The following is a 15,953-nucleotide window of genomic DNA, read 5'->3' on the forward strand; positions in this document are numbered from 1 at the left end:
TTTGGCAGACATAAAGTTGTATTTTTCCACCAGCAAGGTGTTTACTAAAGAACTATTAAATGCAAACTATCTCTGCATAGTGTGTTGTGTGTCCCTAAGTTTTTGTGGAAACTGGACAAGTGGAGGACAAAAGAAGAATCAGGCCTGAAAAAGTGTCTCCAGCAAATGAACAGTATCTGAAAGTCATGTCCTTAAGAAATAGCAAAAAATCCAGCAAAGACTTCACACAGGATCCTACAGATATATCTGTTGATCCACCTACTGTTCACTGAAGCCTCATCAGAAATGGTCTCAGTGGAAGGGTGGCTGTCAAGAAGCCATTCTTAAGGAAAGGAATCAAGGAAAAAAGGCTGAAGTATGCCAGATCACACAATGACTGGACTGAAAATCAGTGACTACAGGGCTGATAGAGTGATGAATTCAAATTTGAATTTTACAGTTCAAATCAATGTCAGTATGTACACAGAAAGTCAGGGGACAGGTGCAGCCGTGAGTGTCACAGCCATCTGTAAAGCAGAGTGGGGGCACTATCATGAATTGGGGCTGAAATTCAACCACTGGTGTCAAAATTGATGTAATTATGAACAAAAAAAAAAGTACCATCTGATTTTGAGCCAACATGCAACAGTATATGGAAAGCATTTGATTCACTTTGATTCCAAACTCACTGCCAATTCAGTAAAAGCATACCTAAATAGAAAAAAAACACAGTACAAAAGTTATCAGTCAGTCAGTCACAGATTGGCCTCCCAGACCTCAACATTACTGATGCAGTGTGGGATCGTCTTGACAGAGAACAGAACAAAAGGCAGCCAACATCCAAAGAACAGCTTTGAATGTCCTTCAAGAAGCCTGGAGAACTATTCCTGAAGACTACTTCAATAAATTACATTCCCTAAGAGAGTTCATGCTGTGTTGAAGAATAAAGGTGGTCATATAAAATTTTTCAGTTTATTCCAAAAGCTTTTCCACAATTCGATAATATCTCCTGCAAAACTTCAGAACTGTATCTGAGCTCTGGTGGACAGCTTAGGTCCAAACCAGTGAGAATCTCCACACCTTCAATCAGGACACTGGTGTTCACTCTGGCTGCACACCTTCTTTGTCACATACATCACCATCACCTTTAGCCTCTGTGTCTGTGTCTGTGTCTGTATTCTCCCGGATAAGAACATAAAACCACTATCAGAAGAAGAAACGTGACAGTGGAGACATTAAAGAAAACATTTTAAAATAATATTTTTAATTTACATTTAAAAGCTGGCTCCATGGTATAGTGGTATTTGATGTGTATGGAAGCCTTTATGAATAAGTGAGAAGCCGAAAGTAATTTTAAATATAAAAGCTGAATATAATACAGTAAAAGGCTTTATAAATTAAAATGTTCAGATTTAAGTAAAACACAATGAAAAATTTCCGTTACAAAACTAATTATTTTTGCGTTAAACTTGCTGTTATAGGAGTAAATTATTACATCACTGCAGTAAATCAGAGGAAAGCTGCTGGCCCCGACGGAATACCTGGTAGAGTGCTCAAAGCCTGCGCCAACCAGCTGGCTCCTGTGTTCACCAGACTATTCAACCTCTCCCTGACACATGCCACTGTCCCTCACTGCCTGAAATCATCAACAATAGTCCCAGTCCCCAAGTCCACCACCATCAGTAGCCTCAGTGACTACAGACCCATTGCACTGACCCCAGTGGTTGCAAATTGCTTTGAGAAGCTGGTCCTAAAACACATAAAGGACTGCCTCCCACCCAGCTTCGACCCCCACCAGTTTGCCTACAAGGCAAATAGGTCCACAGAGGATGCAATTCCCACTGCTCTCCACTCCGCTCTGCATCACCTGGAGAATCCTGGGACATCAGTAAGGATGCTCTTCGTTGATTTCAGCTTGGCCTTCAATACCATCATCCCAGACATTCTTATAGACAAACTGGTAAACTTGGACTTCCCCCCCTCCACATGTGCATGGATCAAAAACTTCCTCACAGACCGTTCACAATCAGTCAAGGTTGGCAACCAGCGATCATCCACCCTGTCACTCAGCACTGGCTCACCACAGGGATGTGTTCTGAGTCCACTATTATACACCATCTACACCAGTGACTGCACCCCTACGCACCCCTGCAACATCATCATCAAATTTGCAGACGACACCGCTCTGATGGGGCTCATCACCAACGATGATGACACCGCCTACAGGGATGAGGTCCAGCGACTGTCAGAATGGTGTAACTACAATAACCTCACCCTAAACACCAAGAAAACAAAGTGGTCATGGACTTCCGCAAAACAAGAACTGATCCCCCTCCCCTCTCCATAAAAGGTGACTATGTGGAGAGGGTGTCCTCCTTTAAGTTCCTCGGCACCCACATATCCGAGGACCTATCCTGGTCCACAAACACATCAGCCCTAGTAAAGAAAGCCCAGCAGCGCCTCTATTTCTTGAGGGTTCTGAGATGGAACAGGCTGCAGACTGAACTCCTAGTGTCCTTCTACCGTGCCACTATCGAGAGTGTGCTGGTGCACGCCATCCCTGTGTGGTACGCTGGTTGCACAACAGCTGACAAGAAGAGACTACAGAGGGTCATCAGAACTGCAGAGAAGGTGATCGGCTGTCCACTCCCCTCCCTGGACTTAATTGCCAGCTCAAGATGTCTCTCCAGAGCCAGGGCAATTATAAAGGACCACCTCCATCCTAACCACCACCTCTTCAACATCCTGCCCTCTAGAAAAAAGCTCAGATCCATCAGGTGCAAAACCAACAGACTAAAGAACAGCTTCTTCCCGTGGGCTGTCAGAACTCTTAATGCAAACTAAGAGTGTGTAAAGACTTCCCCAACACATCCACTCTGACACTGCTGTTGATCATCTATGTGCAATATCTCAGTCTTTCCATGTTCTGTGCAATATTTTTGGCTCATGTGAAATTATTTTGGTCCCAGTCTGTTTCAGTGTTTCCTACACATACACCATGTATATAGTTTTATTCTATTCTATTTATTTTTTATTTTTTTTTTTATTTTTTCAGCCTTATTGTATATTGGTTTCTCTTCTTCTTATTTTAGCACCTTTGTGGTCCAGCTATCCAATTTCGCTGTGCAAGAAACTGCACAATGACAATAAAAAGCTCTAAGTCTCTAAGTCTCTACTGCTTGTGGTCACTCAGTTTTTCTATGGAAACGTAGGTGGGCGGGGCTCCACATCCGGGAACTACCGCTGACCCCCGACTTGACCCTGTAGGATTGCGAACATGGCGGAGGTAAGAAAGTGAAATAAATATTCGGAAAAAATAAATTTATACTACGGGATAGTTACTTCAGTCGAATATTCACATTGTTTGTGTGTTGTAGTTTAAGTGTACGAAATTAAGTGTGGGATGTTTTCGCTGCTAAATAATGAGCATTTCTCGACTCAGGCATGTTTATTAAACTTCGGGTTTAGCTAACATTAGCGGCGCTAGCCCCGTTTGGAGGTAGCTGCAGCGTTAGCGATGTTACTCCGCGGTTTTCTTCGAGAATACTTAACTGTGTATGTTAATATTTTTTATTCAGCCGTGTGACGGATTTTTATGCTTGGAGATATTTTATGGGCTATTTTTAATCGTTATTTGTTGGCTGTTGATACCAAGCTTAACTTGGACGCGTTAGCATGAATATCTAAAGGAGAATTAACTAGCTTGCAACTTCTCTTGTAAGTTAGCGAGCTGAGAAAATTAACCTAGTAAGCACTTGGCTGTTGGCGCTAAGTTTGGGTGATTGCCGGTGATATACACGACGCTGTACCTGTGACATTTCAGTCAGCGAGGTGCTAAATAAATGTTCCCACAGGAACTGGTGACAGTATTCTTTGTTTCAGTTTGTGTTGAACTGCAGTCAGCTTTAGGACAGGGTCGGGCGCGCTTTTCCCCAGCTCCCGTTTACAGTCGTCTGTCAAAGGAACTAGAATATGTCAAGTTAATCAGCAGTGAGCTTTTTTTATGTTGTTGTTGTCCATCTAATGACGTATTGCATCTGATGCAGTTTTTTAATAGTATTTCAATTTTTTTTTTTTTTAATTTTTTAATTTGTTGCTCTTTTTCTGTTTTTCAGCCCTCCCTCGGGAATTCGAGCCCAGGTAATTTACATGTAGTTGGAGGCTTTCTGTAGTTGGTTGGTCGAAAGACACTGATTTGAAATCTTTTGTCTATCAGACACGGATTAATTTTGATTTTGATCGATATCAATCGTGTTCTGTGGTTTGTTTGTTTGTTTTTAATTATGATTAGTTTGAAACGGAAAATAAATGTATCAAGTTTTTAGGGTTAGGTACCCTTTATGTTTAAGACAACACAGTTTTTTCCTGTACTTATTTTGAAATAAGAAATTGATGTTACAAAATACTAATTTAAAAAAATAAGTCAGTACTTCTTAATTTGAACATTTTACTATTATTAATATTTTTTGAAGCATTATACTCACCACACCAGCTGCCTTCATCATCATCTGAAAATTTCTGTGATCTTGACATCACTGTCACAGTGTTTGCATATTACGATATTAAATAACAATGTTAGACTAAATAAGATTTCTGATGTGGTATCTCATGTAATATGGTCGTTTCAGTTCTGCACACACACACCCTGGAGATTATCAACAGTAGCACTTTCAGTAAAACACTGATTGCATCAATGTGCAAGTCTGAGCTTTGTATAACAGTTACTATAAGAATGTTTAATGCATAATAGTAATAAGGATTTTATTGATATGTTTGCATATTTGTACATGTTAGCTGGCTGTTTTATTTATATATTATCAACTGATTTATTTAGGAGTGAATATTTTGCTGGTTGGGATATGTGGTGTTATGATTGTGTTGAAACTTCCATGGCAGTGTAATTTTGTGTAAAGGATTAATAAAGGATCTATCTGTCTGATAAGAAATTGCAGTGCAGCCAGTGTAAAAAGTAAAAAAACAAACAAACCCAAAAAACCAAAAACCATGAGGCTGAAGTTAAACTGTCAGCCAGCACCGTGAAAAAGGTTTCATCATCGTCCTCCATGGGTTCAGCTTCTTGTATGTTAAAGACAGATCTGCTAATGTTAGCTGAAGCTCCTGTGGTGAATCAAGCACAATATAGTCTTCAGCTTTTAGATATATTTTGCCTTTGACCAGGTGTTTCCTCAGATGAGATGTGTTACTGTGGCCAGCTTTGCATTTTGCACTACAGATGTAGCAAAGAGCAGAGCAGTGGCTAAAATTAGGCACTGATTGATTTAGTGCTGTTCGTACTACAGTACTCTGCAGTACTGAAGTAAAAAGTCCTTAGTTTAGTGCACAGTACTTCAAGTAATCCTGTGTGGGTATTCAGTTTGTAAGTAGTTAAACATTTATTTAATTTAGAATATAATATTTAACAATTTAACCATAAAATAACATTTCACCCGCCCACACTCATACAGTTTATGTGAAGATATGCAAATAAAAATACTGAGTGATTCTTTAGAGCTTTACAATTTGTTGCAATTTCCTTAAGTAAAGATAAAATTCTGTCATATTTTCCTTCTAAATTTCCACTGCCTCTTTCATGCTTCCTTTCATAGGAGGTTCAGCAGGTTCCGATGACCATGATTTTGACCCATCAGCTGAAATGCTTGTCCATGACTTTGATGATGAGCGCACCCTGGAGGAGGAGGAAATGTTGGAGGCATCAGATGAGACCAATGCCAATGAGATTGAAGATCTTACACGGGTTTGTGTCAGGAGATCATATTTGGTTTGGTCAGGCTCATGGGGTAAATAAAACACTAGTGTAGTTCAAAATTAATTTTTACAGTCTGTAAGGGAATAATCCTAAATTTCAAATAGCAATGGCTAAACATGGCTCCAGGGTGTAGTGGTTAACACAGCTGCCTTACACATAAAGGATCCCTAGGTTGTTTCTGGGAGGAGACGCAAATCCAGGCTCAGAGAGTTGTAACGCAAATGTGCTCCTGGTATTTAAGCCGGACTGATTATATCTTTATGTATTAGCCGTTTTCAGACGTATTGGCATTTTTAATGGCCGATAGAACAAATATGCCTCAACCGTGTTCTGACTGTTGATGTTGTATAGTTTATCCATCAGATGCAACTTCTTGGTTGGCAGCACCTTTTCAGAACACCATAAAGATAAAAACTACCCGTTTCGTATGTCTGAAAGAAAAAAAAAATTCAGCTGATATATTGGATTTTTGAAAATCATAAAGTAACATCTTGCATTGGGTTGGCTTCTACCTAATCCTGGTCCCAAATCTGGACAAATGGGAAGGTTGTTTCCAGAAAGGCATCTGCCATATGCCAAATCAAACATCCACCAGTGTGACCCAATGGGAAATGGGAGCAGACCAAAAAATTTCACGTTCCATTTAAGTAATTCATGGTGGAATAATTAAACAACAACTGTGTAGTAATGGTTGTAGGGAGAGTTGCACTCTAAGCTCCATTTTGCACTACTTTGTATTTTGGTCAGTAGATGCCACAGTCTGTGGAACCTTACCTGCACTGACTAACTACACAGAATAGATAATGAATAACTGGGTAGTGGGAAATGCAGCACAGGTCCCCGATAATTTGATTATTTCTTGTTTCTTGTTGAAGAAATTGTAACTGTTGTTATTCCATGTTTTTCACAGCATAGCTCGCTCAGGGCTGAAATGTTTATTCTGTATAATTGAACTTCATTTTCTGTTTATGTCTCACTGTGTAAGTATGTAGACATTTTAAGACAAGTTCAAGTAGCAATGATTTTCATTGTATTGGTTTGCCCTCTTGTGGCTGAATATGATATTGGAACGGTTTGAACCTTTAAAGTCGATTTTGTTCTGGTTTTTTTTTTTTCGAAGAATAATCAAACTTTAAATCAAATCAAACTGACTTTTTTGAACTTTTAAGGATCAAGGTAAACTAGTTTTGAACTTTAATCTGGACAAATAATTATTACAGGAGGATTTTTAGGTTTTGATGTGTATGACTTTTAGAAATGTAACACCCAAGCATCAGTAAACCAATCTGCTTTTAATAGGAGGGAGAGATGCCTATTGATGAGCTGCTGAGTCTGTATGGTTATGGGGGCGGCAGATCACCAGCAGATGAGGATGAGGAGGAAGAGGAAGAACCAGAAGAAGAGGAGGATGATGAGGAAGAGGATGAGGAACTTGACAATGATGAAAGCAGCAGAAGCACGGGCGAGCTGAAAAGAAATGAGGTACGTTTCGGAGGGCTTGTGTGTCATTCTCCTCTGTGCCTACAACTGTATCTACATCTTGTGAATCTTCTCTCTGAACAGAATGTTAAGCTCTGCATACGTGCGCTTTGTTGTTGTGTATTAGCTATGGCGTGCTACAAGGGTAAATCTCGTAAGATAGTTGTGAGAGTAAGAGTTGCACTGCCACATACAATCAAAGTTCATGCCTGAACTTCTGCAGGCTTTGGAGTTAATGTGTATGTGTGTGGAGTGTCTGCAAGGATCCATCATGATGTGAGAGAAAAATATATATATTAAAAAAAAAAAAATTGGCCTCTCGCCCCTGCGGGCGGTCTATCCTTCAAGCTTGGGTACTCTACCAGAGGCCTGGGGGCGCAAGAGTCCTGCACAGTATCTTAGCCGCCGGCGTGGACACCTAAGTTTGGGAATAACATGAGAATGAGGCAACATAAGATTTTTAAATTCATACCATAAGTGCATCTACGAAAAATCTCAGATGAATTAGAATCCTGGTGACCTAAAGGTCAAGATCAGAAGTAAACTTTTCTGAAACTTTTTACCTACAGATTTATACCATAGGTGCTGGAGGCTGAGGAATGGCACTGGGGGCTGCTGGTAATTTTTTTACCTCACAGAAGGTGGCTAGCACTACTATAATGGAAGGCTCCTCTGCCACCAGGCAGCATAGCCATCAGTCTTCGATGATGCTTCATTGGGCCAATAGAATTTACTGTGAAGCAAATCGCCCAACTCTGGTGGTCAGTATTGCTTTGTGATGGGGGCGTTGTTGCCACTCTCTTTCTCTATACTGTTGAGTAACTGAGGACTGAGGGTGTGGTCTGTGTAAAAGACGAGATAAAAACAACATAATGAGACATTCATGCAAATCAGCCATTATCTTTCACTTATGTGATATTGTTAGGTAAAGTTGTGGTTATAAAATCTCAACTACATGTGGGGGCTTTGAGTTCTGTTAGAGAAAGAAGCACCCACACAGAGCTACACATGCATGCTGGATTTTTGTCAAGAGTGGCAGATGATTTTTGAAATTGTTTAAACTTTTCAAACTTTTTGTCATTTGCTTTGTTTGTTTGTTTTTTCAGAGTGAGGATGTGAAGAACTCATTGGAACAGGCAGGTGAGACCCAGGCAGCCTCAGAGGGTCGCACGCGCTCAGTCAGGTCACTCGGCACAGCAGAACTTATTCGCCCTCAGAAACTCAAGTACTTTGAAAGTATGTGTTGTACTGCTAATACATTTTTCTTATCTTTCTTCTTTTTACTTGTGTTGTTTTATATTTGTAAACAGCTGGATAAGTAAATATCACATTATGTCTCAGGTAATAATGATGCAGAGGAGGAGTCAGATGAGGATGAAGATTATGTTCCGTCTGAAGACTGGAAAAAGGTAAAGCAAAAAAGACGTGCACCATCAGATGAAGCTGAATTCATTTGGCCGTCTCTGTGATGAGTTGCTGATTTATAATGTGACCACTGCAGAATTATTAGTTTGTTGTTAACTTAATACTGAATACTGTATGTTATGTATGTATCTATTTTAACTGTAAACAACAGGGATTTAGGCTATGTGAATTGATAAATTGTATATGTATGTGTAAACATTTGATAAAATAAATACAAATATTTGCCATAAAAGAAATCCAGATCTTTTTTTCTGCTGTTAGTACACTTCTGAAATAATTGTTGGGCTACACTCAGTGTAAATTATGTTTTTCCCAATAGGAAATTATGGTGGGTTCCATGTATCAGGCAGAAACTCCTGTGGGTCTGTGCAAATACAAAGACAATGAGAAAGGTAAGTTGGGTTTTTGTGTATTTACACCATAACCTTTCTCAGCCTTCCTGGATCCAGATAAACCGAGGAGGCTTTGCAGGATAAAACGTTGATGTCTTGCCCTTCGTTTCATTTGAACCTGAACTTTCAGTTTACGAAAACGATGACCAGCTGTTGTGGAACCCCGAGTGTCTTCCTGAAGGCAAAGTTGTGGAGTTCTTGACAGAGGCTTCCAGGCGGACGGGAGAGGAGAAAGGAGTGGATGCAATCCCAGAGGGATCCCATATCAAAGATAATGAACAGGTGACAGCAGCTCTTCTGTAGCTTGAATCAAATCGCACAAAGCAGATCACGTGCATACTCAGTTATGTATAACTGTCGTCTAATCTAAACCTGTTTGTCTGTATCCTGCTGGTAGGCATTGTATGAACTGGTGAAATGTGACTTTGACACAGAGGAAGCTTTAAGAAGACTTAGATTTAATGTAAAAGCAGCCAGAGGTAAGCAACCTATTACTCACAGATGTCCTTCACATTTTCCTCTTGTCTTTGTAGCCCTCTGCATTTTGAATTTTCTCCTAAAAAACAGTTGAATTCAAGTCAAACATTAACACTTATGACTCTCTCTAACAGAGGAGCTCTCTGTCTGGACTGAAGAAGAATGTAGAAATTTTGAACAAGGACTGAAAGCTTATGGGAAAGACTTTCATTTAATACAGGCCAACAAGGTGAGAGAAAAACACATTAGTTAGCGATTTCTTATTCTAACATGGCGCTAACCTGATATGTTTACTGTCAAGTGGTTTTCTGGATACTTAGGGTTGGAATCTGCTTCATTTGAACCGTTTTACTTTTTGAGACCAGTAAAATTGATTTGTTAAGATGTTAAAATGTCTGCAAATCATTTGACTTTTGTCCAGTTGCTAAGCTCTAATTTGATTTGTCTCTTACTTGAATCTGTCCTGAAACTGTGTCTTCAGGTGATGGTAATAATGGTCATTTCATGTCTGCTGAATTAAATCTTTCAGGTGAGAACTAGGTCTGTAGGAGAATGTGTGGCCTTTTATTACATGTGGAAGAAGTCTGAGCGTTATGATTTCTTTGCACAGCAAACCAGACTTGGGAAAAGGAAATACAACCTTCACCCCGGTGTCACGTAAGTTTACTTTTAAAAAAGTGTATGCAATTTTGAAGAACATTGCTCATAGACAATTAGTAACGTGCAACCTCCACCGACTGTGAGGTTGCTTATGTAAAAATCTTTTTTAAGTATTAAGAGCTTTGCAAATGCTTGGTTAAAGCCCCTTTGGCACCAGTGATGGCTGCATTATTATAAAATAGTCTGCTGAGGCAGCATACCTGAAACTGGTTGTTGAGGAGATTAACCTTCTGTTGTGCCTTGTTTGCTGCTTCCTTCTGTTCTTTAGTGGTCATCAGTTGTTCTCATTTTCTAGCTTGAACATCTCTCTGAGCTGTCTGTCCTTTATGGTTAGTTCAGTGGACTGGCAGGTGCTCTTCATTTGATCTTCTTTTTGAGCCAGTTTGTGCAAATCTATATGGGATTTTGTGCGAACCGTCTTTTTCTCTTTGAAGAAACTCATCCTTTTGTTTGAGCTCTTCTTGGAGCCTGCTGACCGTCATCGTCATCTTCAAGCAGCTGCTCCAGCAGAGATTTGTCTTTTTATTTCCTTGATTGTAGAAAAAAAAGAGCATCTCTTAATCCCTGCAGAGTTGTGGTTTAGATGCTGGTGGTTCATAGCAGTAAAGATTGGTGCTTTCTTTGGTGGCTCAAATCTGAACTGTTAGAGATGCATGAATGATAAAATCACACATGTAGTGCATAGTTTAAAAAGCAAAAAAAGAAAGAAACTTTAATTTTAGTTTTCAAAGTTAAACTTTGGACCCACTGATTTAACAAAATGGGGAATTCAGTTTACTTCCTGAAGCTGGAGCGCACACAACATGTCTTTGCTACTACACTATAAAGTCCTTTCCAAGTTATACTTTTGCATGTCGGATTTATTTAATTTTTGTGGCTCTGTCTTTAAGGATTGTGAAAGAATCAAACCCGGTTTATAGAAGCCATCGCATAAGTGAAGCTATAGATTGTAATGTCGTAGAAACCACCCACAGTCACTGTCAGACTGGGGAGGGACACCTGACCACACAGACTGCTAAACCATATGAAGAGTTGAGGTTGTGTAATAGACTGTGTGCACTGCTTTCTATCATCAGAGACTATATGGACAGATTACTAGATGAGACGGAGAGTGCGACATCCAGCAGGGCAGCGTCGCCTCCTCCCACCACCTCCAACAGCAGCGCCAGCCACTCGGAGAGAGAAGACAGCAGTAGTCAGAATGGTGAGCTGATAAATACACATTGTGAGTGCACCACGTTTATCCTAAAATATAACCAGCCTTCCATTTAATCAGAGTTTTGGGCAAATGACAAGAATTTAAGACAAACTATGATCCTGTGCTTGAAAACTGACTTAAAGTTACTTTAACCATCACTTAAATATTCAATACAGTCATTCATATGTAGTTTACATAGACAGTATCACCACTTTTGTCCCCCTCACACCTGTATTCTGCTGCATGGTTGGGTGCAGCAATCATCAAGGACAGAAATAATGTTTTTTTTTTAAATCACTTTCCTGTTGTTTCAGATAGACAGCACAAAAAAAACAGTTGATGGATACAGACATCAGATAAATAGTATAACAGTAAAACAATTATAAGCTACTTGAATTTTAAAATCACCAGTCATTTCAAACAATATATGACCATTTAAAATTTTTAGATTTGTATTTTCATTTTCTTGCTAGTTTTTTTTCTTTCTTATTTCCTTCAATTGTCTCCTCCACTTCCACTCTCGCCTCACCATCTCCATCTCATCCTCTTCCTCCTGAACTGAAGTTAGGGTTCTAAAATAAGTAATCCTACACGAATTAGTTATCGTCAGCAGATCAGCCACAGAACCCTCCCGTCTCTGGACAGCTGACAAGAGATGGCTAAACAGCAACATAACGTTGCAAGCTTAACATCCTGCCAGCTAATATTAGACTTTACCGGCCTAAAACTCTTAAAGTACTTTTCCTCAGATAAACAGCTTGATTACCTTCTCACATCACGAGAGTTTATTTGCTAAGTGTGAGTCTGCCCACTTTAGATCCACTTTAAAAAAGTGTCAGAAACACCTGTGAATATCAGCAAACTGGAGCTAACAGCAGCGCTTACTGACGGAAAATTATGGATATCCTCAACAATTCAACTCACTATTACTGTCATTAATAAGAAATGAGCTCCATGACTCGTTGCAATGTATGGGATAATGCACAGAGACATGTTAATAATGATAATCAGGTAAATACCTGAGGTGACTGGGATTTGTTACCCATCTTAACACAAAATGCTGATAATCACTGAAGCTTTTGTAGAAATTCAGATCTTATCCAATAAAATTTGACAGGTTGTTGATAACATAATGACATATATTGTGTGGCGTGAAGTCAGGGAGAATGCCAGGGTTACACTTCACAGCATCAGTAAACACATTCGGCGGGCGAAAGTTGATATCCATCATCAGCCCTCCTTTGCCCAGCTTCTCCACATAATGAGCAACATGCTAGTTATGTTTTACTTCCTCTGAGGATCTCCAAAGGTTCATTCTGTTCATCTGGACGTCCAGATGAACAGAATGAACCTTTGGAGATTTACTTACCTGGATGATTGAGAATGCATCAAGACGTTCCTTTGAGTTTATACATTTGTTTGTTTACTCTTAGATGCCATAGTTGGGGCACGCATAGAGTCACCGATCAACAGCGATGGTGATGCGTGGAAAAAACCACCTGGTCTCCTTACATACACCTCCCTCAGCCACTCTTTCATCATTTCCTCATCCATCCAGCCCTTTTCATTTGCCTTAATGATGACTCCTGCTGGAAACTTCTCTTTAGGCAAAGTCTTTCTCTTAAAAATCACCATAGGCGGCAGTTTCTGTCCATTAGCATGGCAGCCAAGCACAACAGTAAAAGAAGACTTTTCGTGCCCCGTTGTGCGTATCGCTACCGTGCTGGTCCCCTTCTTCTCCACAGTGTGACTCACCGGGATGTCGAAAGTGAGCGACACCTCGTCCATGTTAGTGATGTGGCTGGGCTGGATGTGTTTGTCGGCGATGTGTTTGCTGCAGTAGGAGCGGAAGATGGCCAGCTTTTCATTATAATCCGCTGGAAGTTGCTGCGCTACCGTAGTCCTGGTCCGGATGGAAAAATGGCACCGTTTCATGAAACGAAAGCACCAAGACCGGACCTCCTTGGAAATGTTCAATTTTCATTTCTTCTGCTAGCGTTACTGCTTTCAGTTGAATGGTGACCGTCGAAACGCTTCTCCCACTCGTTCTTTGCTCGATGATCCACTGCTCGAGTCTTTCCTCCAACTCGGGCCACCTCGCCTTATGTCCGCGGAAACTCAGCTGCGTCTTCTTGACCTGTCGGAGCTCGTTTTCCAGCTTCCTCCACTTGCGAACCATCGATTCATTAATCTTAAATTCTCTCATGCTGCTCGATTTCCATGTTCCTCTCATGTAGCTGATGGCCTTCAGTTTAAACTGTGCTTCATAAGCGTGTCTCTGCCATTTTCAGGGTTGTTAAAACAACGATGTTCTGCATAACGCACATACCTGTTCTTTTATACAGGTATGTGCGATTGTATATGCAATCAATGCCCACACTTCCCCCTTTAGCGTTCTCATGGTGTTCTCTACTACGTCCTCCTTACAACACACACAGGGCGCACTGCACTATAGGGCGCACCGCACTTTTTGAAGAAAATCTAAGACATTTATGTGCGCCTTATGGTCGTGAAAATACGGTAGTAGGTTTTTCACTATGTTTCAGGATTATTACATGTCCAAAATGGCTGACAGGTAATGTGATGTGATCACGTCTGTAAAACCTCTGCATGAAGGTTGCACTCCCTGTAAATGGTGGAATCTCAGGAACCTGATTGAAAACATCCAACAATACCTGAATGGCTTTTTTCCCCCTTAAACTTTCTGAAATATGTCTAACCCCGTGTTTCATCTTTCTTTCTTTCTTAGGTGTTGCAAGCCACACGGTGGATGGTGCTCAGTTGCCGCCAGCAAACCAAGTCAAATCTGAGGGCGTTCAGTCCAACGGTCCGTCCCATCCCCTGGAAGCTCCGCCTCCAGCTTCAGACAACAACTCCAACGGCTGCAGCCAGCCCACTGCACCCACCCTCGACAGAAATGGCTCCATGGAGCCTCTGCTAGACCACAGGGACACAGCACCCGACAGGCCGGCCAAAAGGTGCAGGACGGAGGCAGAGCCCGTGTGCCAAAGCGAAGTGGAACCATCCAGAACGCAGGAGAATTGATGGCTTCACAGCTGAGCAGCGTTGACTAACAGACACTGACTTGGGGGTGAAAAATGTTTGTACTTCTCCAGTGATGGGTAGATTTAGGGGGGCAGAGGATGAGGAAAATGAACCCTACTGACCCATGAGCATAGCATCTCCTGACAGAGAGAGACAGACTGGCTTTGAGGTCAAAGGTCACTGAACATCACATCTTGAAGAACAGCCAACCGAGGTCCTCCAGGAGGGGCGGCAGTTACCCCCACCCCGACGTCCTTCCATCCCATCAACCCCCCCAAGCTCATCCCAAAGTATCATAGCTAGATAACGTCCATCAAAACATCCCCAGCCTCCCTTTTTGGAGCCTGACAAAATTTTGCCAAGAATTCCCTTTTTCTATTTGTTCTTAAAGATAATAAATCACCTGCGATATTTTTTTACACAAGATATTTATATTTTTTAACAAAAGTAAAATAAATCCTAGTCTAATGATGGGTGATTGCCATTGAAGCCATTTGCTTGCTGTTATAAGGATTTGATGAAACAGGACATGTCTAAGTGATTACGTGCTTATGCTGTCATAAAGATGCTTAGTAAAAACAAGAGGAATAGGCTGGTGCTGTAGCTAGTTCTCACTTTAGTTGCACTTTGATTGTACGTTTCTCGTCTCTATCAATGAGATGTGGCGTCAGAACCCAGCAGAAGTCCATGTTCACTCCTTCACTTCTTTCTCTATAGTGGCTGTTTGTTTCAGATAAATAAACCAGAGGGTGACTCCCCCTGCAGGTTTGTTTGTGTAAAGCAGCTGACATCAGTGATGTCCTGTATTATAAGTCACCATGTAGAAGATCTCTGTATTTTTGGATTTTCATAGTCAGTGCATTGCTCAACACTTTGTTTTTACTAGTCAGAATGTGATTTTTCATGTAAAGTTTGTATAGATTTCTTACCTCGAGCGGTTTTATAACTGACTGTCTGTCTGTATTTTCTGGTCTTCCTTGTAGGCTGTGCTTTTTGTTGGAAAACTGTTCCTGCTTTTGTTTCTCCAAGACGGTTGTAATAATAAAAAAAAACAAAGTAGCCATTCCTCTTTCCCTCTGTTTGGCAGTGCTTCCCTTTCCTGCGTGACCCCGACTCAGAGAGTTCGTTGCAGAAAAAGCCCCTTCTTGTGTGCAGCTTTGAATATGCAGAGATTCTTTTTAAAACCAGAACTTAGTTTCTGTCATTCCTCAGTAATTGGCTTCCACACAGCAGATTTCCAGGAGTTAAAGTGACCTGGCTGATGTGAAGGTGTCACCTGAAAGAACCTAATGTTTTGGTACAGTAGCTGTTCAGCGTAACAATTAAATGTTTTATTTTATATTCAGAAGATAAGAGGAGTTTGTCTCAAATAATGTTAATGTTTTTTTTGTTTTGTTTTGACAATATTGTCTTTTATTTCTATGTAAATGATGGCGTGAATAAAAATAAAGTGTATTCCAAGGCTGGCTATGACTTGAATAATACTGGCTTTTCATTGAATTGCTGTGCAAAATAGTCAATAACAGAATAA

At 40.6% G+C, this 15,953-nt stretch overlaps 1 protein-coding gene across 3 annotated transcripts; it reads left to right on the forward strand.

The window, feature by feature from the left end:
* Window positions 1–3,194: 3,194 nt before the first annotated feature.
* Window positions 3,195–15,888, forward strand: mier1b (mesoderm induction early response 1b, transcriptional regulator). 3 transcript variants are annotated; one of them, XM_031754867.2, is made up of 13 exons: window positions 3,195–3,265; window positions 4,095–4,119; window positions 5,586–5,734; window positions 7,046–7,228; window positions 8,332–8,461; window positions 8,567–8,634; window positions 8,970–9,042; window positions 9,173–9,324; window positions 9,440–9,521; window positions 9,654–9,748; window positions 10,049–10,176; window positions 11,256–11,404; window positions 14,127–15,888. In XM_031754867.2, exons 1-13 carry the CDS (start codon window positions 3,257–3,259, stop codon window positions 14,420–14,422), a joined length of 1,539 nt encoding a protein of 512 aa, XP_031610727.1. In that variant the 5' UTR covers window positions 3,195–3,256; the 3' UTR covers window positions 14,423–15,888. The 3 variants fall into 3 exon arrangements, with proteins under 3 accessions (XP_031610727.1, XP_031610728.1, XP_031610730.1); XM_031754868.2 differs by having other exon boundaries at window positions 11,256–11,383; XM_031754870.2 differs by having other exon boundaries at window positions 10,130–10,176.
* Window positions 15,889–15,953: the final 65 nt, after the last annotated feature.

This window comes from Oreochromis aureus, linkage group 18, assembly GCF_013358895.1.
Source record: "Oreochromis aureus strain Israel breed Guangdong linkage group 18, ZZ_aureus, whole genome shotgun sequence".
Taxonomy (NCBI): domain Eukaryota; kingdom Metazoa; phylum Chordata; class Actinopteri; order Cichliformes; family Cichlidae; genus Oreochromis; species Oreochromis aureus.

What these genes read in the sequence shown, in the direction of transcription:
- mier1b (XM_031754867.2), top strand. An exon ending in GCGAGCTGAAAAGAAATGAG is followed by an intron (nt 7,229 to 8,331) that starts GTACGTTTCGGA and finishes TTGTTTTTTCAG; the next exon opens with AGTGAGGATGTGAAGAACTC. An exon ending in ATTTAATACAGGCCAACAAG is followed by an intron (nt 9,749 to 10,048) that starts GTGAGAGAAAAA and finishes TAAATCTTTCAG; the next exon opens with GTGAGAACTAGGTCTGTAGG.